The following is a 27080-nucleotide window of genomic DNA, read 5'->3' as shown; positions in this document are numbered from 1 at the left end:
TAAGATTTTATTTTATTTTTTAAAAACATATTTCTTTTTTTTTAAGATTTTATTTATTTATTTGACAGAGATCACAAGTAGGCAGAGAGGCAGGCAGAGAGAGGAGGAAGCAGGCTCCCTGCTCAGCAGAAGGCCAGTTGCAGGGCTCCATCCCAGGGTCCTGGGATCATGACCTGAACGAAGGCAGAGGCTTTAACCCGCTGAGCCACCCAGGCGCCCCTAAGATTTTATTTTTAAGTAATTGCTATACTCAGCATGGGGCTCAAACTTACAACTCCGAGGTCGAGAGTTTCATACTCTACCAACTGAACCAGCCAGGTGCTCCGCAGTAATTTATTCTTTTTTTTTTTCTTGAAGATTTTATTTATTTATTTGACAGACAAAGATCACAAGTAGGCAGAGAGGCAGGCAGAGAGAGAGGGGGTGGGGAAGCAGGCTCCCTGCTGATCTGGGAGCCCTACGGGGGGCTCAGTCCTGGGACCCTGGGATCATGACCTGAGCCGAAGGCAGAGACTTAACCCACTGAGCCACCCAGGCACACCCCCAGTAATTTATTCTTGCGAACATTTATTCACTTGCCACTGTGTGTCCAGGTACTAGATGTTGCTTTAGATGTAGTTACGACTGAGCCAGAAAAAGTCTGTACTTAAATAAGACTTTCTTGGGGCGTCTGGGTGGCTCAGCTGGTTAAGCATCTGCCTTCAGCTCAGGTCATGATCCCAGGGTCCCAGGATTGAGTCCCCCACTAAGGGTCGCAGCTCAGCAGGAAGCCTGCTTCCCTCTCTCCTTTGAACTCTCTCCCCCACTTGTGCTCTCTGTCTCTCAAATAGATAAAATCTTTAAAAAAAAAAAAAAAAAACTTCCTTAAACTGAATTAAAGGCTTAAAGTACACAAGGCAAAAGGGCAGACAGGGTAGAGGGCAAGGTGCCTGACCTACCAGAGCTCTGGAAGGTCATATACTAACGCGCTGGGGATGGAGTTTGTGATCTTCCTTTGAACTTTAGGCTGACCCCCCAAAGCCACATATGAGTATCTCCCATTGAAAATATAGCATACTTAAAATTTCAGCATTTGGGGAATAAGGATGACATTTATTTAACTACTAAAAAAGCAGTAACTTTTTTTTTTAAGATTTTATTTATTTATCAGAGGGAGAGAGAGAGAGCGAGCGAGCACAGGCAGACAGAATGGCAGGCAGAGGCAGAGGGAGAAGCAGGCTCCCGGCTGAGCAAGGAGCCCGACATGGGACTTGATCCCAGGACGTTGGGATTATGACCTGAACTGAAGGCAGCTGCTTAACCAACTGAGCCACCCAGGTGTCCCAGCAGTAACATTTTTATAAACCTATGTTACAATGACAGCAGGGGCATCTGAGTTACAGCTGACATTACAAGCAGTTTGGGACTTACAGTTTTCTGGGGAGAGGGCTGCCCACAGGGAAGCGTTGGTTTAGAGACAAAGAGCACAAACAGGGCACCTGGGTGCCTCAGTGGGTTAGGCCTGTGCCTTTGGCTCAGATCATGATCTCCAGGTCCTGGGATTGAGCCCCACATCAGGTTCTCTGCTCGGCGGGGAGCCTGCCTCCCCACCCCCTGCCTGCCTCTCTGCCTGCCTGTGATCTTTCTCTGTGTCAAATAAATAAAACCTTTTTTTTAAAAAAAAAAAAAAAAAAGAAAGGAACGCAAACACTGAAACCAGTTTTTCCAGGTATGAGGACCAGTTTTGCTCCCTTGGGCAAGTTATTTAAGTTCTCTCTTTTAGATTAATCAGTAAAGCCAGGCAGGTGGGGAAGGAACAAAGACATCTGTAACTGACTGTGATCAGTTATGACCAACCACATTCTCCTTTTGTTTTTTTTTCATTGTGAGACAAGGGTAATAAGAGCACGTAGCTTACGGATATCCTCCTCCATGGGCCTAACCTTGCTTTGTAATGATATATGTGATTATCATTTTTCCTACACTCTAGGCTACAGGACCTGGGTCTGTCTCATTATTTTAGCTCCAGTGCCTGGCCAGTGGTGACAAATATTTGTTAAACAAATGAATAATAATGCCAACATGTTATAGGATTTCAACAATTGGATCTTTTAAAAAATATTCATATATATATATTTTTTAATATTTATTTATTTGAGAGAGAGAGAGAGAGAGCATGAGCAAGGGGAGGGGCTTAGGGAGAGGGAGAAACTGACTTCCTGCTAAGCAGGGAGCCTGATGCAGGGCTCAATCCCAGGACCCTGAGATCATGACCTGAACCAAAGGCAGATGCTCAACTCACTGAGCCACCAAGAAACCCTGGGTTTTTGGTTTTTAAAATTTCCTTTGGTTTGGATTTTGGTTTTGGGTTTTGGGTGGATGATTGGTTTGGTTTGGTTTGGCTTGGTTTTGTCTAGGAGTACAAACATTTTTGTTTAATAGACAGGAATGTGGGATTTAATCAGTTTAAGATGATGAACTGAGCGCTAAACTTTTAGCTAACTGCTAAACTTTTATTTTTATAAATGCAATATAAGGAGGCAAAGTGACCTGACAAACCCTTTTTAAAGTCTTTTCTTTGAAGTCTGGAAATTTATAGAATAGACCTGGAGGGAAATCAGAAATAATTTTTAAATTGGAAAGAGTTCATTGAGAACAAATTCTTTTCTCATAACTACAAAAAGAAATTGGTTAGGGTTTAGTGCTTAAAAAGTTCAGCAATTATAGCCAAGTTAATATTTTGTTTTTGTTTTCCTTTAAAGGGCAAATTTTAAAATAGAGGTGACTTAAAACATTATTTTCTGGTCCTGCTTGGGAAGCAGGGAGGCAAGTTTCAATTAAGATAGTCAAGTTGAAACCTAGAATTTCTGTGGTATTTGGGACATGATTCAGTTATTAAAAGATAAGAGTTATGGTGTACTGGCATTTAAAGATCCAGCTGGGGGTGCCTAGATGGCTCAGTCATCTCAGGTCATGATCCCAGGGTCCTTGGATCCAGTCCCATGTTGGGCTCCCTGCTCAAAGGGCAGCCTACTTCTCCCTCTCTCTCTGGCCCTCCTACCTGCTCATGCTTGCTCATTCTCTCTCTCTCAAATAAATAAATAAAATATTTCTTTTTTTTTTTAAAGAATGCTTTTAGAATCAGTGGAGCAGATGGCGTAGATTGAACCTGACTTGCCCAGGAGACAAAGTCCTAGAGAGAGAGATGGTAATTCTCTCCATTCAGGAGAAAAGAGGGAGCAAGGCCTCTCCAGGGCTATTGGTGACAATAAAATAACCTCCAGTTTTCTGTGTATTCTTTTACTACCTTGTACTTGGCAACAAGATTGTGTATCACAGACTCAATAAATTCAGCTCAATTACTACAATCCATGTGGGTTATCAAAGTGCTTGTTGACCTATGTGACTCTAGGGGTGGGTCATAACCTTGAGATTATGAAGGGAGTTGAGGGAAGAAGGAAAAGTCAGGGATCTTTTGGGGAAAGCTAATGGTTACCTCATACCCCCCAGGGGTAGCAATCCCTTGTTTGAGAACTGGTTCTCGGTTGACATTCTTAGGACTGACTAGCAGGACACCAAAACAACCCAATGGGCTTAGCACACACAATCAAGCCATAGAATAATGTTTTTTTTTAAAATATTTTATTTATTTATTTGAGACAGAGAGGAAGAGAGAATGAGGGTGCACAAGCAGGGAGGAGGGTCAGAAGGAGATGGAGAAGCAGGCTCCCCACTGAGCAGGGAGCCCGATGATGCAGGGCTCTATCCCAGGATCCTGATATCATGATCCAAACAAAACGCAGATGCTTAACTGACTGAGCCAGCCAAGACCCATAGAATACTGGATAAAGCTGAAATACAGTTTATTTACTGGCATACAGTAAGAGTTGGGTATTTATGTCCACTGTATTAGTTTCCTAGGCCTAATGTAATAAAGTATCAAAAGACAGGTGGTCTAAAACATCAGAAAGGTACTGTGTCACAGTCCTGGAAACTGCTAGTCCAAAACCAACGTGTCAGCAGGTCCATGTGGGCCTCTGCTTCTGTTGTCAATGTGGCTGTTTTATCCTTGTGTATCTCTGTCCTCTTCCAGTAAAGACACCGCTCATGTTGGACTAAGAGTCCATTCTCCTTGGACCTTATCTTAACTAGTTACCTGTGCACCAACTCTATTTCTGAGGACATTCCGTTCTGAAGTGCTAGGATTTAGGACTGTTGTGGGCCACATTTCAACCCATAATGGTATTCTTGGAACTCCTCTTTAAGTTGTGTGAGTTTTTGTACTAGGAATTCACTGACCTTTTAGTCATATTTGTTACTCTTTTAAGACTAAGGAAACACTGGGTCCGGTCATTTTTAGATGACAAAGCAAATATCTGATGATTTATTAAACACAGAGGCTGATCTACAATTCCTGCAATTTCTGCTAAGATAGAGGATACTAAGTAACTAGGCACCCAGAAGATTTTTTTTTTCAAGGACCACCTCAACAAAATGTGAGATTGGTGATACTTTAAAACTTTACAATCTAGGGGTGCCTGGGTGGCTCAGTTGGCTAAGGATCTGCCTTCAGGCTCAGGTCATAATCCCAGGGTTCTGGGATCGAGCCCCATGTCCGGCTCCCTGCTCAGCCGGGAGTCTGCTTCTCTATCTCCCTCTGCCTGCTTCTCTGCCTACTTGTGCTCTTGCTCTCTCTCTCTCTCTCTCTCTCTCTGTCAAATACAAATCTAACAAAACAAAACAGAAACCTTGCAATCTGAACAAGATCTTCAGCTCTTCAGGGCCATCCTCTCCCTCCCACACTCTTATTTGTTCTGTCCCCCCCCCCCCCCCCGCTTGAGGTTTTTCATCTCCAAGTATGACCATTTTTGGTAAAGATGCAACACACCTGATTATCATAATTTTTTAGATATAAAAAATTGAGGTGTAATTACATAATAAAATGAGAATGGCATACAAGTGTGTACTTTAAAAAGATTAGTAAACTTCATAATTTGGTCTCAACTTTATTTTCCTAGATTCATTTGCTTTCCTCCTGTCTACCATGCTCACCCTTACAGAGATTTTCTTTAATTTCTAAGTCTCTCGAGTGCTGTGTTCTGCTCAGGAAGTCTCTCCGCACTGGAGAGCTCCTACGTCAACTCTCAGTTACTTCCTGGAAGCTTTCCTCCAACACCCTTGGAGCAACGCAGCTCTTTTGGCACAGTGTATGTGGTTCTCATTTTCCCCTGTTCAATTATTAGTTTTAGCTAGTTGTGAGTTCTTTCTCCAAGACAGAGGCGGGGGTGTGATGTAGCTTGTCTTTCCTTGCATTTGCCCAGTGTGTAGCCCAACGCATGATACATAGTTAAGTGTTCAATAAATTACACTGTCAATTAGTTGACAGTTAACACGCAGGTGTATGTACCTCAGAGTTTTCACAGCGCGTTGGCACGATCTCATTTTCCCCCTACAACAGGCTTATAAAACAGCAATTACGACCACCCTATCATTTCCTGCTTGTGGAGCCGAGAGACTCAGAGGTTATTTATCTTGCCCAGAGCCAGCCAGTAGCAAAACGTGGCTAGAACTTGGTCCCCCGACTCCAAATTCCCCGCTCTTGACACCACCACAGGTTGAAGCTAGCGCCAACTCCGCGCTATGACTTAAACTTGAAAGGCCTCGCCGGCCGCATTTCCGGATATCGGGATTGGAGATGCGCCCAGTTTCCGCAGGGCATAACAGTTTGGGGCTCATTGAGTGCGTGGGACCTTGGACTACATCTCCCAGAGAGCCCCGGGGCAAACCCTCAGGTGACTGGTTGAAATGGATCCGCCAATACAGCGCGACGTGCTCGTACAGACCAATCATAGGCCGGAAGGGGCAGGACCTCCCACGCAGAGGCTAGATTGAGCGGAGACGCTAGCAACGTTGTTAGATGTCCCAAAGCCCAAGGGGCCTGAGATCCTTGGTCCAGCGTCTCGGGCGCCACGGCGTCCTCCTTTTCGGGTCCAGTCCGCGCCTTTCCCGCGACCCGCTTAGGCTCGCGCGTGTGTGGCCGCCAGCCCCGCGCCGAGGACAGGCCGGGTGACCGGGAAGAAAGCACGTGCTGGAGCGTTGTAGCGGCCGAGGGCGCGTCTGTTATCGCCACGCCGCGCCCAGGTCGTGCGGGAGGTCCCCCGCGCGGCGTGTGGTGCGCGGAAGGCCCCGGGCGCCGCGGGCCCCGGGCCGCGGGCTCCGGGCTCCTCGGCGCCTCCGGCGACCTCGGCCCCTGAGGTCGTCTCTCGGGCGCTGGCTGGCGTCGCTCTTGGCCGTGTTCTCCTGTGCAGAGTGCGACTCCCCGGCTTCGCCCCTGGCCTGCGGAGGAGGAGACTCGGCGGCATGTCGCCCGCGCTGCCAGAGCTGACGCCTTCCGGTAACGCTGCCTCTAGCTCTCCGCGGTTGGGTTGTGTACTGAGCCCTGTTACGGGCTCCTAATCCCTGGGATAATTCTCCTCGCCTCCTGGAGGCGCGCCGCCAGGTTTCCCCGCGGGCGGGAGGGCGGCGGCTTTGAGCTGGCGGAGGTTCCACGTGCTTCTGCTGGGTGCCTTCTGCGCCTGCACCTCTTCCTCCCCAGGCAAGCGGACTCTCAGCAGCTACGAGGCACCCTCCCTCTGCGCGCGCCCGAGACCCCTCTTAATGTCCAAGTAACTTCGCTGTTGGGTACAACATATTTCAGCGGGGCGCAGTGGAAATTTGGCCAGAGTTAACGTTCTCAGTTCAATAATTATTTATTGAGCACTTGCTGTGCTCACCCAAAGAAAGTTTCTGTGTTGCAAGGCGGATAAGGAAACCCAGAGAACGATTAAAACGTAAGGAAACGTTTCTTTTACCACATCAGGGTTAGAGCAGTCGTTCTGCACACTCCAGATTGCATAGAACCACTTTGTAAAATGAGCAGATCGTACGTCGTGATGGGGAGTAGTAATCTCAAGCGATTCTAATGATGGCTCTGAGATTAATGTTGAGAAAAAACTAGGTTAGCTCAAGAACTGACAGTAGTTTCAGTTTTATAATGAGATCGGTCTCTAAGGTCATCCTTGATTAAAATTTTTGGTCCAACATACCCATAAAAACACGGGAGGTATGAGGTAGGAAATGTAGAAAGAAGAGAACCAGTCCTAAGGACGGAGCAGTACCTGGGTGTGGGGGAATGAGGGTGTTCAGCATGGCAGGGTCTGAATACTGAATTCATAACTCAGAAGGAAATTTATCAGAGGTGAGCTGGTGACCCTATTGATTCTAGGGTTCTGATATGGGACTGGTAAAATTGTTCTTGAAACCAGTGGAAATGTGACTGAGAAACATTTTATCACTGTTGGTATAAAAGAAGAGGTAGAGAGGCAGATCATACCGTTCTTTGAATAATATCTCTGCCTCATGACTGCTTGCTTTCCTATTTAATTAAGAAGGGAAGCAACGTTGTTTCGCCTTCATCTAAATATATCAACAGCAGAATGCATCAGCTAAATGGGGGCAATGTAGAGCTATATATTTTTGTTTCCTCTGTGAGAGTTGTTGGGTAGAATCTGCCCTGTTAAGAACGTGGTTAGTCAGGAGTAAACTGTACAGAATGTTCTGTATGCAATGAACTGAATATAGATAAATAGGAGGTTGTTTTGGTTATCATTGTTCTTCATGGAAGATCTCAGTGACTGCTCACCTTACCAAGTGAAAGAATTGTTAAGGTGACTTGCTCTTAGGAGAAGCTTCTGGAGGGGCAACGGTGATTAGAAGCCAGTGAAAGATAACCCCCTGTTGGAAAAGCTTGGGGAATACATCAGGATTAGAACAGTGAACACTTAAACGTACAAATCTGGGAGGAGGACCTCTAAAAGGGAAATCTTATCCCCTACAGGATCAATAAGCATGTGGATGATGTAGAAGCAGGGAATTTTTAAGGGCCTCAGTTGGGGGGAGTTTTGTCTTCAATGCGTGCAATTCCCATTTTATTATGTCCCCTTTTATCTCATTTTCTGTTCACAGTTCTCATGGTCTCACAGGTGGCCTGGTTTCCATATTGCCATGTATTTGTATGTTTCCTTGTACTCTAGTGTGTGTACGTACTTTTAATTTATGTAAGTAGTATCTTGGTAGTTGATGATTGCTGACCTTTTCACTCAGTATCCCACCATTATCATATAGCAGTGCGGTGTTCCCCACGAATGCCTACCACATTTTTTTTTTAATTTTTAATTTTTAATTTTTTATAAACATATATTTTTATCCCCAGGGGTACAGGTCTATGAATAGCCAGGTTTACACACTTCACAGCACTCACCAAAGCACATACCCTCCCCAATGTCCATAATCCCACCCCCTTCTCCCAACCCCCCTCCCCCCAGCAACCCTCAGTTTGTTTTGTGAGATTAAGAGTCACTTATGGTTTGTCTCCCTCCCGATCCCATCTTGTTTCATTTATTCTTCTCCTACCCACTTAAGCCCCCATGTTGCATCACCGCTTCCTCATATCAGGGAGATCATGTCTACCACATTTTACTTGGACATTTCCCAACATTGTCTCCAACGTGCCACTCCTACTAACATCCCCTTCTGTGTTTCCGGTGGATCAACCTGAGATTTTGTTTGGGAAATATACCCAGGATTGAGGTTGCTGGGTTTTCTGCATGCTTACTTTTTACCAAGTTCTGCTAGGCTGCTCTCCAGAATGGCTCTGTCCAGCAGGCATACTGGAGGGTGCAGATTTCTTTGGCATTATCCCGTTTTCTAATTATTGGCCCTCTATTGGGTGCAAATGGGTGTCATCTTGTTTTAATTCACATCCAGTCGCTAATGAGCTTGAGCATCTCTTTATATAGGTGCTGAGTATTATTTTCTTCTTCCTTGACTTGACTATTTGTATCTTTTTAGGAGTTCCTTGTACATTATAGGTGTTAGTCCTTTTCAGTTTGAGACATTGCAGAATCCGCCTCCAATCCATAATCTGTTTGTTAATTTTGTCTATGGTAACTTTGATTTCATAGGAATTCTTAGTTTTTATGGAATCACGTTCGTCCTTTTTTTTTTTTTTTTTAAATATTACGTTGTAGTTGGGCTTTTTGAGTCTTAAGTCTTTCCCTATTCCAAGCAATGGAGATACTCTATATTTTACTTTTCCTTTTTTATGGAAATATAGTTTTATGGTATATTTTGATATTTAGTGGGCCAAAGTTAATTTAGCATTTTCTGGGACTTCAGTCTTCCACGCAGAGTATAGAATATGTTTGTCAGATTTCTAATAAAAAGTCAGATGTTTTATTTAGGGTCTCTAAAAACAGCTTTGATCTCTTGCATATATGATGACTCCTTTCACAAGATCTCAAAATTTGTATATGTGGGAGCTAGGTTGTTTTACAGTAACAACTGTATTAAAGACTGAAAATAGTTTCTATTTCTGGACTGAAAAGTGAATACAGTAGAGACCCTCTGGAAAAAATGCTTAGACTTTTTATGAAAATGGGAGGAGGAATGGAGGCATGTGCCACTGTCAGAGCTGCTGAGGGTACAGAAGTGCTCTTCCCTAAGGACAGAGAGAGAAAAAGCTTGAGCCAAGCTGTAAGAGGATTATGAGGTGGAGGGCGGGATGAGTTTTGGAGCTTTGGGTAGAAGACTTATACTGACTGGGTTAGGTAGAATTTCCTACAGAAGGAGAAGGATTTGGAGCTAAAAGAGAGCAGGTTTGGGACGGCATACGTGGGCTGTGGTGAGGATAGCCAAGAAAAGCTGAACCAGGGAGGGGGCTCCAGTCAGTGTCCTTGAGGCTTTTAGTAGTTCTTATAAACCCGCATGCAACTTTTCCCTGGGGTTTTGAAAGTCGGATTTTTCACTTTCTTTAAAGCAGGTGTGAAGAAAAGCCTGCAGGATGAGATTGAAGCCATTCTGCGGGAGAGGATCATGGTGCTGGATGGAGGGATGGGGACCATGATCCAGCGGCATAAGCTAAGTGAAGAAGACTTCCGAGGTCACGAATTTCAAGATCATGCCACGTCCCTAAAAGGCAACAATGACATTTTAAGTATAACTCAACCCAACGTCATTTACCAGATCCATAAGGTACAGTACTGCCATGCCTCCTGTTCTCATGCCATTATTCTGTAAGCCTCTTCGCATATCGAGGGCTCTGGAGGGTACAGAAGAAAGAGGTGATTCATTCACCAAGACGACTTTGGGCACTGAAGAAAGGAAAGGCCTCGCTCTGCGATGAGCATTCAGGATAAGGAGGTGAGAAAGGTAGTTTTCCTGCCTTTGAGGCAGTTAAATGAAAGGCCATAGAAATCCTGGACAAATTGGGCTTTTCACATACACTGCTTTACCTGAGTCACCACTGCAGCCCCGATAAAGTAAAACCAAAAAGGTGGTCGTTATTTTTATTTTGTGGATTTAGAAGTTGTGGCTCACAGAGGGTAAAGAACTTGTCTGACGTTTGGGAGCTTCCTGACATGAAATCCCATGCTCTTTCATTCCATTTTTCTGCCTCCAATAAAAATGGTTAGTCAGCATGAATCAGGAACAAGTAACTGGGGGCAGTAGATTTTTAAAATTTAGAAAGAAACACAGAGTGAAATTGTTTGGTAGGTCATCACCAGAATTTCATAAAATTACAACCAGAAGAGATACTGAGGTGATTGAATCTATTTTCCTGTTCTGGATTCAACTGGAAGGATAAGACATATTTGCCAGTGAAGTGAGAAAGTTTTATTTTCTGGAGAAGGGCATTGTTACAGATGTTTCAGTCTCTTAAGGGGAAAAAAGTCATCTAAACAAATCATTTTGTGATTAAGGGTCCCAACAAGAATGGAAGGGATCATTCTGTTGTGTGGTCAAGACTTGTTCTAGGTTAATTGCAGAATGGCGTTCATGTGAGGAAAGCTAAGAATGCCTTTCCTTTGCTCATAGTGGGAATTCCAGGTACCAGAAGATTTAAAATTGATCCTTAAAAAGGTATGGTTCTGCAAGAAGAATGGTAACTAAATTTTTCTGCGAGGCCTTGAGAGTAGTTAAATCCTATTATAAAATCTAGTCTGTTGTAGATTGGGAATATCATCATGGATATAAATGGCCTGGTATGGTTACAAATACACTTTTTAAAAATTTTATTTATTTATTTATTTATTTATCTATTTATTTATCTATTTATTTATTAGAGAGAGCATAAACGGGAAGCAGCAGGCGGAGGGAGAGGGAGAAGTAGGCTCCTCGCTGATCAAGGAGTCTGTTCCTGGGCTCGATCCTAGGACGCAGCAATCATGACCTGAGTGGAAGGCAGTTGCTTACTTGACTGAGCCACCGAGGTGCCCCATAAATAGACTTCTTAAAATGCAGCTGTTGAAATCACATGCACTGTCATGCCTGTAGCTTCATCATTATTGTTCCTATGGATTACCGCTAGATTATAAGCTGCTGCAGGGCAAGCAGCTTATAATTATGCCTCTTTTTTCACTACTGAAGCCCTACTGCCTAGAACGTTATCTCCCGCATAGGAAGTGCTCAATAAATATTTGTTAGAGGAAAGATTCCTTGCCCTGTGTATTAGGTAGGCATCTAGATGGGAGAACGAGGTTCCCATGAGAGGTCTGTGGAGTGGAAATGGCTATAAGTACAACAAAGTGTGCCAGGGTGTCCCATTTATGGGGGTGCATTTACTAGCCAGACATGTGGAGAGCATGTTGTGTTCATGGATGAAGAGGGGAAACAGACCAGGTTTTTTTTCACATGTGGCTATTTCTAGTGGAGCCAGTGACCATAGATCACATCCTCTGGTGTATAATTTTAACGGAATGTCCAAGTTGTATTTGTAACGTAGGTGCCTGGCAGTGAGCTGCTTTGGTTGTAGCGTGAATGCCTGACACATTGAGCTTTTGGTTGCCAAGATCCCCATTTCAGGGGACACCCATCTCAATTAAACATGGTGCTGCTACTCGCTAACTGGATACCTGATGGCCCTTACCCGTGAGTTATGCTCTTGGGGAGCTCTGGACGAGCCCAACAACTGCCTGGCCCCATTTTTCCCTTTCCATACCCTGGTTCCCATTCTTATGTTTTAAATTTGGCTATAAAGAGTGAAACTGTGGGGCGCCTGGGTGGCTCAGTGGGTTGGGCTGCTGCCTTCGGCTCGGGTCATGATCTCGGGGTCCTGGGATCGAGCCCCGCATCGGGCTCTCTGCTCCGCAGGGAGCCTGCTTCCCTCTCTCTCTCTCTCTCTCTCTCTCTGCCTGCCTCTCTGCCTACTTGTGATCTCTGTCAAATAAATAAATAAAATCTTAAAAAAAAAAAAAAAAAAGAAAAAGGAAAGTAAAACATTAAAAAATAAAATTAAAAAAAAAAAAAAAGAGTGAAACTGTGAAACCCTAGGTGCCCCATCCCTGTACCCCCAGAAAGGCAGAACCCTATGTCTGTGCTCACTCCCCTGCCCATATGCCCCCCGCCCCTTGAAGTGTGGCCCTGGGCATGCCTGTACCCTCCAGGACTTGTGAGTAACACACTGTTTTCTCCCTGAAGTTCCCTATGGTTGTAGCTGAGATGCCATGAGGGCTGGTGTCCCCACACCTTGGGCTCCACCTGGGAAAACGTTTGTGGGAGCTTGCCACCGGGATACCGGTGAGTGCCGCAGGCAGTCCTTGCCCACAGCATCGCCCCACGAAACACAATTCAGAACCTCTGTTAGCCTCTAAAAATGCTGTCTTTCCTGGCCTACTTTCCTCCTGACAGCTTGCTCTGTGAGGAGTGGAGAAATTCAGTAGCTTGACTCAGGTCATAACGTTTTTGGGTTTTTTTGCTTTTTGTTTTTTTAAAGATTTTATTTATTTATTTGACAGAGATCACAAGTAGGCAAAGAGGGGGAAACAGGCTCCCCATGAGCAGAGAGCCCGATGTGGGGCTCGATCCCAGGACCCTGTGTTCGACCCGAGCCTAGGGCAGAGGCCTAACCCACTGAGACACCCAGGTGCCCCAGATCACATGTTTTTTAAACTGGCAGGAATAGGATTGGAATTGAGGGGTGTCCTGCCTGGAGTCCAGGAGTGGGATATTGAACTAGGAGAAGAGGCATAGGGAGAGGGTGAAGAGCTAGAAGAAACACTTTCTAAACTGTATATTATGGAAATTTTCAAATCTACACCAAATTGGAAAAAACTATGAACTGAGAAATTTTTTTGCTAACTGTAAAGACAGTACATGTTTATTGTTTAAATAAAAAAGATAATATAGAAAACCATAAAGGAGAAAATCAAAATCAGGAGATATGAATCCAAGACTAACTATTAATCACATATTTTAATTTATATTTTAAACTAGTTTTTATACTGGGATTTTAAAAATTAAATTTTAATTGTATTCATACTGTTGTATGATTTGCATTTTTATCTGTATATAGGAGCATTAAATATTCTCAAACATGGTTTAATAACTACATGATATAACCTACATATATTTACTTATTCCTAGGCATTAATGTTGTTTCCAATTTTTCTTGCTCTTTTTTGAAAAATTTAATTTGCTCTCATAAGACAAAACCCATAGATTGAGAATAAATTCACTTTTTTTTTTTTTTAAGACTTTATTTGACAGAGAGAGAAATCACAAGTAGGCAGAGCAGCAGGCTCCCTGCTCAGCAGGAAGCCCAGTGCAGGGCTCCATCCCAGGACCCTGAGATCATGACCTGAGCCGAAGGCAGAAGCTTAACCCACTGAGCCATCCAGGCGCCCCGAGAATAAATTCATTTTTGACCACTATTCCACATTTCTGTTTTTTTCTCCTAAGATAACAACTTACTTATATATGTCTTTCCACATCAATTTGCTACGCATTTATGTATATATGAATTATGTATATGCGAAAACGTGTACTGTTGTGTACATGTATGCTTTAAACCTAATGTGTCCTGTTTTACATATCAGTCAGTTTTGCTTTCTACTCAAGCCTATTTTTGGAGATCTTTCCATGTCAGTATCAGTGGCTATACACAGTGTTTTTAGCCTTCACAAAGCATGCTATCAAATGGATACATTCTAGCTTATTTGTTTTTTTTTCCAACTTGTGGATATTTAGGATGTTTGTGACTTACTACAAGTGAGAAATTCACTTCCCAGCTCTTTGTCAAGAGTGTGTATCAGTTAGGGAGGGGGTGGGTTTGTTCACTGTTGGGAAAAATCAAGGGAGTTGAGAGATTCCAGAGTGTTCCTCAGATTGAAGCTGAGGAAGTGTTGTCCCTGAAGAGTGAAATGGGGAAGGTGGGTTTCAAACCAGGAGGACAGGAAGGCACCGAGAGCCTCCGGGTTCTAGAAGGAATGCCCATGTGGCTCAGAGGGACCTGCAGAGAGGTACTGAAACAATCATGGGCAGAACTGGGCTCTCAGAGATACAGCCATCGCCGGTGGGAATCAAACTGTGCTGAGGCTGGAGATCGCCCTCCTGGTCCAGAACTTGTGTCATCACACAGCCACCCTGTGGGGTTGCGTTCTGGTACTTTCCGTGAGGAAACTAAAACTTGGGGTTTAAGGAACTTCATTCCATTCACCCAGCTTAGCATGTGAACTGTGTCCAAATCGAGCTCTGTGTTTGTTTACACCTCTGTCAAATCCTTGTATCTTTTTGCGTCTCTGGGCTCCAGGGCAGTGCCTGTGCTTAGTGGGTGGTCACATGGTGTTTGGGGTGGTGGTGACGAGCAGAAGTGTTTATTGCGGGGGGACAGGGCCTCTGAAACCCCGAGCACTGACGTTGCTATCTCTTATTGCAGGATTACTTGCTGGCTGGGGCAGATATCATTGAAACAAACACTTTCAGCAGCACTAGCATTGCCCAAGCTGACTATGGCCTTGAACACTTGGTAAGAATGCCATTGTTGGGCGCCTGGGTGGCTCAGTGGGTTAAGCCGCTGCCTTCGGCTCAGGTCATGATCTCAGGGTCCTGGGATCGAGTCCCGCATCAGGCTCTCTGCTCAGCAGGGAGCCTGCTTCCTCCTCTCTCTCTCTCTCTGCCTGCCTCTCTGCCTACTTGTGATCTCTCTCTGTCAAATAAATAAATAAAATCTTAAAAAAAAAAAAAAAAAAGGAATGCCATTGTTCCTCGTAACTAAGATCTTCCTGAATGCTTTCTGCCTTGACAGTTGCTAGTGAGAAAACCAGCAGAAGCTGGAGTACAGCTGATGCCTCACTGTCTGTCGCTTGTGGTCAGACTGGGAAGACGCTTTGAATCTTTTCTGCTTCTGAACACAGCAGACTATTCATTTCCTAACTGGTGTCTTTTATGGGCCAGTAATCAAGTAAAAATGATACTTATTATGCAGTGGTTGCTGATAAAGGCACAGTGATTGGCTGTGTGGGCACCCTTTTTCTGCCCTGCATGGCAGATTTGGTTCTTTTTTTAAATCATGGCAAAACACATGTAACGTAAAATTGACCATCTTAGCCATTTTCATGTACGGTTCAGTGGGATTAGATACATTCATCTTCCTGGGCAACCATTGCCACCGTCCATCTCCAGAACTCTTGTCATCTTGTAGAAGTGAAGGTCTGTACCCATTACATTCAGTAGTAACTCCCTGTTCTTCCCTAACCTCTCTGGACCCCGAAAACCACCATTGTACTTTCTCTATGAATTTGTCTCCTCTAGGTACTCCATGTAAGTGGAATCATACAGTTTTTCTCCTTTTATGACTCTTAGCTTAATGTTTTCAAGGTTCACTCATGTCGTAGCAAGTGTCAGAATTTTCTTTTTAAGTTTGAATAATGTTCCCCTGTACGTACGTATATGTGTGTATATATATGTGTATGTATATATATATATGTATATGTACACATATATACATATATATATTACATTTTGTTTATCCATTCATTCATTCATTAGGGACACTTGGGTTGATTCCACCTTTTTGTTATTGCGAACAGTGCTGCTGTGAACATGCATGTACAGCTAATCTGTTTGTATCCCTGCTCTCATTTCCTTTGATTACATGCTCAGAAGTGGAATTGCTGATTATATACTCAGAAGTGGTGATTTTGTTTCATTTTCTGAGAAACCGCCATACTGTTTTCCACAGTGGCCGCACCATTTATATTCCCACCAACAGTGTGCAAGCATCCCAAGTTTTCTACGGCTTTCTCGACACTTGGTATCTTCTGTTTATGGGGGGTTTTGTTTTGTTTTGTTGGTAGTAGCCACCCTAATGGGTGTGTGGTGAAGGATCTGGTTTCTTTTTAATCAAGATGATGCTCCTTTTTCAGATTTTGTAAAATGTGGAATGATGGGGGTACATAGTAGATGCTGCCGTACCCACGTCTGTGTGGGATTTTTCCAGACGCGTGCCTCTGTTTTCATGCAGCACTGATTGCTCTCCTGCTGTTGGGACTTTGTGAGATCTTGTGTCTTTTGGGTTATCAAGAGTAAATCATTAGTTTTGTGTGACTTAGGGCAGGAGTTGACAAACTTTTTCTATAAAGGGCCGGGTAAGTAAATATTTTAGGCTCTGTGGGCCATAAACAGCAACTACTTGATTCTGTTATTATAGTACAAGAGCAGCAGTAAACAGTATGTAAATGAATGATGTTGATTATATCCCAGTAAAACTTGATTTATAAAACTGGCCCAGGCTAGATTTGCCCTAGGACGTATAGAGTTTGCCAACCCCTATTTTAGAATACTCTGGTTTCTTAATTACTAAATAATGAAGATCCACAGCACATAAGATCTGAGAAGGGCTCATGAAGGCCACAAATCTGGGATCTTCTAACCTGGTCTGGGAAAGATTTTGGAAGGCCCATGAACCTCTTTATATTGTAGCATTACTTTGTGTGTTCGTGCATACTTTTTATTTCCTACTGAGGGGGTTCATGGCCCTTTACCAAGTTCTAAAGAGGTTAGTAATCTGCAAAAAGCTCAGAGGCCCTGAGTACAGCACCCCTACAGCAAAGGGAGTTCAGAGCTCGGAGAAGCTGCTAAGGGAATGGCCCAGGCAGGCACTGAGAGAGCTGGGCCTCGAATCCTGGGCTCCTATCTCTGAAACCTGCGCTTCTTCTGTTCTTATGCTTTCTCAAATTTGGCAGAGCATTTAACTGCATCAGCTTATTCTTTGATGTTCCAGATGGCCAAGAGATCACCCTTTGTTATCGGTTAGCTCATGGCTATGAGAGGAAGCTCAGAGCAGTTCTCAAGGACTCTTAGCTCTCCTGCTGCCTTCATGGCTGGGCCAGCTGAGAGTCCTTCTCAGACCTCCTGTTAATTCTGTCTACATTTCCTTACTGAGTAAAACTGGCTTTTATAAGGTCACGAGTCCCTAGTTTATGGGACGGAGGAGAATAAGCCCCCGCTAATGTTTGCATTCATGTGTAGGCCTACCAGATGAATAGATGCTCCGCGGGGGTGGCCAGAAAGGCAGCCGAGGAGGTGTCCCTCCAGACAGGTAAGGAATGTCTGCAAGGATGACTCCTTTGAGATTCGCAGGTGTCACGTGCTGTCTTTATTGTGCTTTTCCCTTCTGTGACAAGTGGTCTGCAGTGCTGCTGCTGTACTTGTGGGTAGGTGACTTCTTTGCAGTTTCATAATCAAGCCCTGCAGAGCCTCTTTGATTTGATTCTATCCCTGTGGGCCTTGGGCTCAGGGTTTACTCTGTGTTTAGTGCGGGCTCTAGCTTCACTTTGTAGCTCTAGCTACTTTGTATATTTATGGTTTTAGCTTCTTTGGGTATTTACAGCCAAGCTGATCATTCTCCTTCTGGAAGCACATTACTAGGTAGTTCAGGTGTTCTGGTTATTTTGATAAACATTAAGATATTTGATCTTACCCAATAAAGCTAGCCTCATCCTCGTGATTGGCTCATGCAGGTGAACAGTATAATCCACATCCTATCCCTAATGTCCTTGAAGGCTCTGTGCAGCCCGCCCAGGACTGTGGCATGCGATTCAGGCTTGCTGGGATGTGAAAAGCGGCCTCTTGAAATAACTAACCCCCTGGCTGGCTGCCATAGCGTGACTTGGGTGCCAGCTGGTGGGGAAGCTCTGAGGGAGGAAAGGGAATAGAAGAAATATGTGGAGCCCCTTAAGATTTGGAAATGTAAAATTATTGCCAGCGGGAGAAAATATAAAGGGGAATTGCTAGGAAATGAGATACAGCATATTAATGAAGACTGAAGCGGTTTGTGGGAACTCTGCTTCTGGGAGATAGTCTTTAAATCCATGGACATGCAGAGACCATTACCCCAACAGAGTCACAGGTCAGAGAATATGAAACCAGCGAAAGCAGGGAAAGAGAAGGACATTTTTCTTACACGCATATTATTGTTCAGCTCTGGGAAAGGTAACCTGTTTGAAGGCTGGGTTATCAACTCATTGGTAGTCTTCTCCTGTTAAACTGTAAATCGTGACCCAGGTTACTGAGTAGTTACCGTCATCAGTGTACCCCCAGCTTTGGTTATGCTGTGTGGATGAACCCAACCTTGGAGGCTCTTTTGGAAGCACCTGGACTCCAGCCCAGAGGAAAGGTTATTAAAGAATTACTGAAAGAGTGCTTACAGTAAGATTTGATCTGTTTCATACTTGAATTTTAGGCTTTATAATTGCTAATCCTGATTTAATAGTCCCCCCCCGCCCCCCCCCCCCCGGGGAAGGGCCTGCATCATGATACTGGGGAACATTTCAAGCTGAATGCTACCGTGAGGAGCTTTTCTAGAATCTGTGTTGAGTTCAGGTTCTTGGAGATACCTTAAGAGGAAGGGGAGGTAATTGATCCAAACATGACTGTGGGGATAGAAAAGGGTTAGTTACTGAAACGCTTTGAAGCCAGATAGGTGAGAATTTGGAGTCTTTCGGATCAGCTTGGCAATCACCTGTACACATCCCTCTATTTCAGAATTTTCCCAGTGGGGTCCGGGATAGCTCCCATCCTCAGATACTCAATTGTAGTCAAATCTGTGCATTGTCTCACCGAGTGTGATCAAGATTATGAAGAGCTTCTTGTTGGTCCAGGAGAAGTCAAGTTTGTTGTCAAACGAATTAAGAAAATAACTTGAACTTTTGTATTTTAGAGTTGTGGATAAAGAATTAGAGACTTGTGTTCTAGGGGAAAATCGTTTAGCCTGTTGAGTCACAACAAAAAGGTCAAGCTGTTCAGAGATTTTTACACTTGTTTTTCTTTTCCCAAAGGAATTAAGAGATTTGTGGCAGGAGCTCTGGGTCCAACTAATAAGACACTGTCGGTGTCCCCGTCTGTGGAGAGACCAGATTACAGAAACATTAGTAAGTATTGTAAATAGTCTTTGAGCCCATCTAAGTATGTCTGTGTTTCAGTGATCTTAAAATCTGTACAATGGGATAACAGGCACTTCCTCAGGGTTATTGTGGCTTAATGGACATAAAGGGCTTGTAACAGTGCCTGAAATGTAGTAAACATCTAAATAAAAAGACAGATCTTGTTATTATTACTACTATTCTTATTTCAAATGTACATGGTACTGTGATCATGCTTCTTTATCAGCTGAGAAAATAAAACTAATCAAGAGAAAGCTTTAAACTGAGAAGTTGAGCAAATATGGACACCAGGCCTTGGTCTATTATAGAGTAGCCCACTAGGTCCCCGTTTTATGTCAGAAAGTGCTCCAAACTATATAAATGTACTGGCATTGTTGACGTTATAAACTAGCGTACATAAACATACTCACATTGAGATTTTATGAAAAACCTAAACATCTAAGTCGATTTCTTAAGCATGGAGACAATGAAATACAAAAAGAATTAAACTTAGCTGAGTAGTACTGATACTTTGTATAGTGAAGAATATTGTGTAGGTGGCAAGTTCAGGCAAGTATGGTTTGTAGGTTTTTGGTTATAGAACTTTCCATGTGGTGATGTCATAGTTCTTCACCAGAGGTTGCTCATACTGGGCTTATGCTTGTTCGAGGCTTGACTGGGAGGGGATAAGTTTTCCTTTTTCTTGTGCTTTATACAGCAAGCGTGAAGGTAGTATTGGTTTTTTCTGTTGAATATCCAAGCTTTTTTCTTTTTTCATTGGGAGGTAAATGGCGAGAGGGCTGATCTCTCAAATGGAAATGGACAACTCAAGATGTTTCTAATAAAAATTGTACCCTGGAATGATTGAACACTTTAGATTCAGACTGAAATTGCCCTATAAGGCAGGTTTTCTCTCTAGCAGGAGTGAAGTCCATAGGACTGAAGCCCTTTATCACTGCAAGTGTGAGAGGATGTGACTAGACCCACCGTGTTTCCAAGTCCGGGTGACATGGTTCTCTCCTTGTTTCTCACACTCATCCCTTAACTGACTGATTAAGACCATCCCTGGGAAGAATGATCTACTTTAAAGGTGTTGACAGTAAGGTATGGGGCTCATGAAACCACGCACCTTCCTGCCTCCTCACTTACTTCTTGCCTCGTACAGGGCAAATGGAGGTTGTGTTGCAAGTGTTCAGGAGTGTTCAGTCTATAGGTTTAATTAACATCGCTGCCCCATTTCTTTATTTGGTTTCTCACAAAAGGTGATATCCTTAAATCAAGCATTAGAAACCAGCAATAGTTGACAGGTGCTAGGCCTGAAGACAGCATGTCCTGGCCATTGAGAGGATTTTGGTGACCGACACCTTGGATGTGCTTTATTTTTTACAGCATTTGATGAGCTCGTTGAAGCATATAGAGAGCAGGCCAAAGGGCTTCTGGATGGTGGAGTTGATGTCTTACTCATTGAGACTATTTTTGATACTGCTAATGCCAAGGTGAGTTGAGGGAGATGAGAGGGACAGCCAGGGTGGGGGCTGTGAGGATCCCCAGTGGGGCAAGAAGACAGACCATCGCAGCCATTGTCAAAGTTACATGAAGGTCTTCTGTTCCATTCTGTTTTTGAGCATTTCTAGTTAAGGCCAGTGGGATGAGAAAAAACTCAAAAGATTATCTTTTTAGCCTTCAAAAACACTTTTTTTTTTTAAATTATGAAAGTAAATACACATAGCTGTTAGGTGCACGTATGCAGATGTAGTAAATACATATAGATGGTTCTAAATTTAGAAGGTACATAAATGTAGGGAGTGAAAAGTAAATATCGTTTCTTCTCATATTCCCTGGGCATCCAGGTCTTTCCTGGGACACCTGTTACAGTGTGGGGGGTTCCTGAGAGAGATGCTACACAGGTATAAAAAAGTGCAACATAGCATTGTTTTGATTATTGAGGGACAGGTTGTCCCCATGATGCGTCTGTAATTTATTTTGGAGTAAGGAATGTGGTAGAGTTCTAACTACTCTTTTGCTCTAAGGTTTACCTAGTTGTCTTAACATCATCTATTAAATATCCTGCCATTTCCCAGTGACAGGAATTGTATACCACCCTGAATTCAGAAGTGCGTCTGGGTAGAATTTATTCCAGTCATCTGTCTGATGTCACACTCCCATCCTGCTATTTTCTGTAGCGTTATGATTAAAATACATCCTGAATAACTGGTAGGCTTTCATGAGCCTCTCCCCGCCACACTGTTTTTCCCCCAGAATTTACCTGGCTATTCTTCCTCATTTATTTTTCCGTCAGATCTTTGGGATCAACTGGGCTAGTTCTAAAAATAAAATAAAATAAAATTCTCATATTGTTGAGTTAGTAACTTTCAATGCAAAAGAACCCCCCCCCATCCCCAAGAAGGTATACATTAAGGACAAGTTGCATTCCGACTACAGCAAATTATGAAAATGTGCACATCTTGGAATCAGGAAATACAGTGATCAAAAGAAGGACATGTTCCCTGGAACCTAATGCAGCTTGGGCGTGCGCTGAGTTACTTGGCATTAGTGCCTGCACAGTTCACTCTGAGCTCACCGCGTGCCCTTCATTTCTGTACCCCCCTGTATCTATGAGGATGGGGACGGCGCAGGCATTCGTATTTATCTATTTTTAGTTTTGACTGGGAGAAGGAAGAAAGAGCAGAGCTCTTGAGCTCTTCTTTGGAGGAAATACTAGTTCATAGGTAAACTCTGAGGCAGCATCTGTTTCGTTTCCATAGGTACCATGTGCGACTTGAGATGGGGTGTTGGGATCGGGGATTGTACCTTATAGGGAGGATGTGTTTCCTCCCCAGGGAGTGCGACGTTGCTCTCATCTAGAGAGGCTTTGGAAAAGGGAACATTCTGGGGACACAGTCTCTCAGGAACAAAGATGTTCTTTTAATCCCTGACAGGCAGCCTTGTTCGCACTCCAGACACTTTTTGAAGAGGAGTATCCCCCTCGACCTATCTTTGTAAGTTCTCAAATTTGCATGATGATTTTTGTCTTTTATTAATACTGTCATTTTGAGGGTAGGGTTTTTATTTCCCTGGCATAGGAGAACTATCTTTAGTATCTTTAAGGAACCACCCACTTCGGCTTCCTCTGTTCACCTTCCTCCTACCAGTGGCGGTCTCAGCTCTGGAGATGGGAAGAAGGTGAACCCAGAAGGCAGGCCACTGGAATTGAAGCCTGGCTGAGTTGGTCCCCCAAAGTCAAAGGCTTCGGGACTCCCTCTGAGAGGGGCCCTGGGAGAGGTGGGCTTGCATGCTGACCCAAGTTTCCAGATCGGATGACACCAGCCTACAAGTAGGCAGACCCCTGGGAGAGTCCCAAGATTGCTTGGTGAGAATTTGCTAGAATCAAATCAGGGGGTCTTAGATGAACCAGGGATCATAACTAGGACAGCCTGAGGTCTCTGGGAAAGCCTTCTGTGGTGGGACTGGATGTGCGAATTCCAAAGCTGTGTTGGTCATTCTTTTGCCTCAGTGACTTCCCCTGTTTTTTATGTGATGGCTTCATGACTCATCCCCGCAATCCCCTTGCCCCTGTCCTTTCTGACCATGATGAAAAGTGCTTCCTGTGTGAGAGCTCCACACTCCCCTTCCTCATAAAGGAACAGTGCACTCATTTTATTTCACGCTCGTGAACCGTGTTCTTAATTTGAGCCTCCTTTGACCGAGTTCACTTTGTTAATTCAGATTTCAGGGACAGTTATTGATAAAAGTGGGCGAACTCTTTCTGGACAGACGGGAGAAGCATTTGTCATCAGCGTGTCTCATGCAGACCCACTCTGGTAAGTGATCATTCTTTCCTTGACCCCATTCCTTCTAGAGCGACCTTTTCTCATGGCTCCAAAAATCACTCCTGCATATTTCTGCTGAGCCATCCGCATGGGATGTTGGATTTCTAGAAAGTACATTCTGAATTCCCTTCAGGGCATCAGAAGGTCAGTTTGAGGGGCTGGGCAAGTGCTTCTACGCCTTGGATCAGGCACGTGGTTCGCTCTTTCTCTTTAAATGTGCCTCTCATAGTTTAAGGAAGTGCTTGGCTCAGCAGCAGCTCTGCACAGACAGTGTTTCCCTTCCTAGGGCAGGGCTCTGCAAAATGTTTTCAGTCACTGCTTATGAAACAAACAGTAGCAGTCCAGCTTGGAATAATGTAGGCATTCTAAAGCTCAGATTCTCATCTTTTAAAATTAACCTGGCTTTGGGATGCCTGGATGACTCAGTTAAGCGTCTGACTCCTAGTTTTGGCTCAAGTCATGGTCTCAAGGTCCTGGGATTGAGCCCTGAGTCGGGCTCCATGCTCAGCACAGAGTCTGCTTGAGATTCTCTCCCTCCCTTTCCTTCTGCCTCTCCTGCTCATGCTTACATGCTCTCTTTCTCTCTCACAATAAAAAAAAAAAAAAAAGGTAAATCTTTAAAAATAAATTAACCTGGCTTTTATATTCTACTTTAAAATATCTCCCCATTTTTCTTATCAGAAATGTTTTGTGTTCCCCGCCCCCCCCCCGCTAAGATTTTATTTGTTTATTTATTTGCTAGAGAGAGCAAGAGTACACGCAGGCTTCCCGCTGAGCAAGGAGCCCGATGTGGGACTTGATCCCACAACTGTGGGACCATGATCTGAGCTGAAGTCAGACACTTAACTGACTGAGCCACCCAGGTGGCCCTCTTAACAAAAATGTTTTAAATTACATACCGTGAGTGAAATGGAACCTCCAAGAGTATATACTGCTTTTACAGTATATACTGTGCCTTTTTCACACATGTAGTGATCTTCCTGCCTGGAAGCTGTGCCTGCGCTCCCAACCCCCAACACACTCTTACATATATACACTCACACACTCATGCACACAGTCACACTGTGCTGGCTCCTTGTTAGCCTTTAAGAATCCTTTCCACGGTCCTTTCCAGGGAACTTTCCCTCTCTGATTCACCCAGGTTGATGTTCTCAGAGCGCTGTGTTTATTTTATTATAGTCTTTGCTATAAAAATAATATTAGTGGCGCCTCGTTGGCTCAGTCCTTAAGCATCTGCCTTCAGCTCAGGTCATGATCCCAGAGTCCTGGGATCGAGCCCCACATCGGGCTCCCTGCTTGGCGGGAAGCCTGCTTCTTCCTCTCCCACTCCCCCTGCTTGTGTTCCATCTCTCGATGTCCTTCTCTCTTTCTTTGTCAAATAAATAAATGAAATCTTTAAAAGTAATAATTAATAGACATTTATTGAGAGTTTGCTGTTTTAAGTGCTTTGAGTGAGTTATTTCTTTTAATTCCAGCAACAACACCTTGAGGACAGGCCCTGCTGTTCATATCCTCATTTTAATGAGGAGGGAACAGAGATGCTCAGAGGTTGTGACTTGCCCAAGGTCAAGTTAGTCAGGGATCTAGGGATAGGAGCCTGCTCACAGCTCCTGTGGGGCTGTACCACATTTTATCAATTATTTGATTTTTTTTCATCTTCTGTTTCTAATTTCATGACATGCCTTATAGTTAAGTTAGTGTGGTTGTGTGATTTCTTAAAAGCTGCTATTAATTTAGAGTGCATTCTTGTCCAGTTGACTGGGGCTGATAATTAAGAAGTTAACTGTATTGAACTGGACTGTGATTGACTCCTTAACAGCTTATGAGCTTTTCCAGAGCCATCTCTTCATCATCTCTATGTCTCTAGTGCTTTGTCGAGTCCTTGGCTTGTCAGGTGGCTGCAGTAAATGTTTAACAGGAAAACTGAAGATGGGAAAATGTAGGGGTCTCTAGTTTACTTTCAGATTTTTTTGTCTTTCCTCAGATATTTAGACCATTCCTCCTTTCATTCTACTACTCTCCTCCCACCCCCTTTACTGAGTCTTAATTTGTGATCTGATTGGAGCCCCTAGATGTGCAGATGAAACCCCTACGTCTCCCCAAATGTCTTGTGGCTCTTCAGTCCACTGACTGTTCCCAGAGGACGTCCTTAGAGGATGTTCTTCCAGCCCCTGCCTCACCTGCGGGATCCAAGGATGATTTTTGTGGAGTTTTAAAAATTTAAACTTCTGTTCTTTAAGCAAACTTGCAGTGAATTCTAACTTTTGACCCACACAGTGGTTCATTTTTTCTTTTTATTGTTATCCTATATTTTATTCTGTTCTTCAACATTCATCTGTGCCCATTCACAGAGAGATATATCTGGTCTCCTATTTGCTAGGAATCTTACAGACCAAAGGGGCAAATAGGCAGATGCAAGGCAGCCCAAGAACTCGAGAATTGTATCGGGTCCTAATTATAGTTTTCCAGGTTCAGAACTCTGAGGAGTGCCTACTGTTTTCTTTCTAGTTTAGTACTAAGAGTCGAACTCAGTATAGAGGAGTCGTGTTAACAAATACATGATAATTAAAATATGTGTCTATGCACATATATGTGTGTATATAAACAGGTAGTGTGTAGCAAAGTGAGTGTGTAAGAAACTGTTGTTTACTGATTGTGATTCTTGCAAACTGTACATATGTTCACAAAATATAGAACCTTTGTAGTAGTAGTAGTAGTATTAATTCATTGAGCTTTAATTGAAATCCTACTCTGTGCCCTGGAATATGGGCAAATGGGAAACAGTCCACACTAGGAGAAATACGTAATTAAATTAAAATATAAAATATCAACTGCTCTGCAGAGGTGTGAACACAATCTGGCCAGACAGACGGAGTAATGGTGTCCTTGTGATATTCAAGGCTGGCTTTGTCGAGAAGGTGACACTTGAACTGGTTTGTGAAGCATGAGTCAGAGTCCATTAGGCAGAGGCAGATGGATGTCTCAGAATGAGCAGCAGCAGGAGCAGGGCTGCATTTTTCTGAAACATTTTCATATATCTGATGTCACTCCCACTTGACCCTCACTGCTGACTGGGCATTGTTTTCTCATGCCGCAGGTGAGGACCCGAAGCCCACCTCACTATTGGACCAGATGAGTTAGGATTGGAACGAAGTTTAGAAAAAGTCTAGGATCCTTTCTAATGAGAATGTCATGATTTAAAAAAAATTTTTAGCTTATTACCTGGTGTTGCGTGTGGATGACAGTGCAAGATTTAAAAAAAAAAAAAAAAAAAAGAGTTAAAGCATTCTGAATGGAGACTGGTGCAACCGAACAGGTCTATTCAAGGTCTGTAACTTAGTTCTGCACAGGACCTGGGAATCTTTTTTTTTGTTTTTTTTTAATGGAGGTATAACTGACTTAAACTACTATATGAATTTCAAGTGTATAGCATAGTGGTTTGACACTTGTGTACATTGCAAAATGATTGCCACGGTAAATCTAGTTATCGCCTATCACCATACGAAGTTAACACAGTATTACTCACTGTGTTCCCCAAGCTGTATGTGACGTCCCAGGGATGTCCCAGTGTTTTGTAACTGGAAGTTCCTGCTTCTTGATTTGCACACATGTCATTTCCACCTTACACCCCTTCCCATGGCAACTGTTGTCTGTTCTTTATGCCTGTGAGTGTGGGTTTCCTTTTGTTTTTGTTTTTTAAATTCTTTGTGTAAGTTGAATCATGTGATCTTTGTCTTTCTCTTTCTTATTTCACTTAGCATCATACCCTCATTGGCTGTTGTAAGTAATGCTGCAGGGAACATAGGGATACATGTATTTTTTTTTTTTTTCCTTTGGGTAGATGCTGAGTAGTGGGACTGCTGGAACATATGGTATTTCTGTCTTGAATTTTTTTGGAACCTTCCTACTATTTCCTGTAGCAACTGCATCAGTTTGCATTCCTACCAACAGTGCACAAGGGCTGCCTTTTCTCCACATCCTCACCAACACTTGTTGTTTCTTGTCCTTTTGCTGCTGGCAGATCTGACAAGGT

At 43.5% G+C, this 27080-nt stretch overlaps 1 protein-coding gene across 1 annotated transcript in view; it reads left to right on the top strand.

The window, feature by feature from the left end:
* Positions 1–5837: 5837 nt before the first annotated feature.
* The window catches only part of MTR (5-methyltetrahydrofolate-homocysteine methyltransferase), a 110343-nt gene continuing 89100 nt past the window's right edge, over positions 5838–27080 (top strand). Inside the window, exons 1-8 of the mRNA XM_032313764.1 lie at positions 5838–6373; positions 9836–10050; positions 14732–14821; positions 17326–17395; positions 19134–19226; positions 20607–20713; positions 22157–22216; positions 22944–23038. Coding sequence (XP_032169655.1) covers positions 6340–6373; positions 9836–10050; positions 14732–14821; positions 17326–17395; positions 19134–19226; positions 20607–20713; positions 22157–22216; positions 22944–23038 — 764 coding nt within the window. The 5' untranslated portion in view covers positions 5838–6339. The remainder of the gene's footprint in view (positions 6374–9835; positions 10051–14731; positions 14822–17325; positions 17396–19133; positions 19227–20606; positions 20714–22156; positions 22217–22943; positions 23039–27080) is intronic.

Source organism: Mustela erminea, chromosome 14 (genome assembly GCF_009829155.1).
Source record: "Mustela erminea isolate mMusErm1 chromosome 14, mMusErm1.Pri, whole genome shotgun sequence".
Taxonomy (NCBI): Eukaryota; Metazoa; Chordata; class Mammalia; order Carnivora; family Mustelidae; genus Mustela; species Mustela erminea.
Note: the sequence above shows the minus strand (reverse complement) of the source record. Positions and strands in the feature narration are given on the sequence as shown.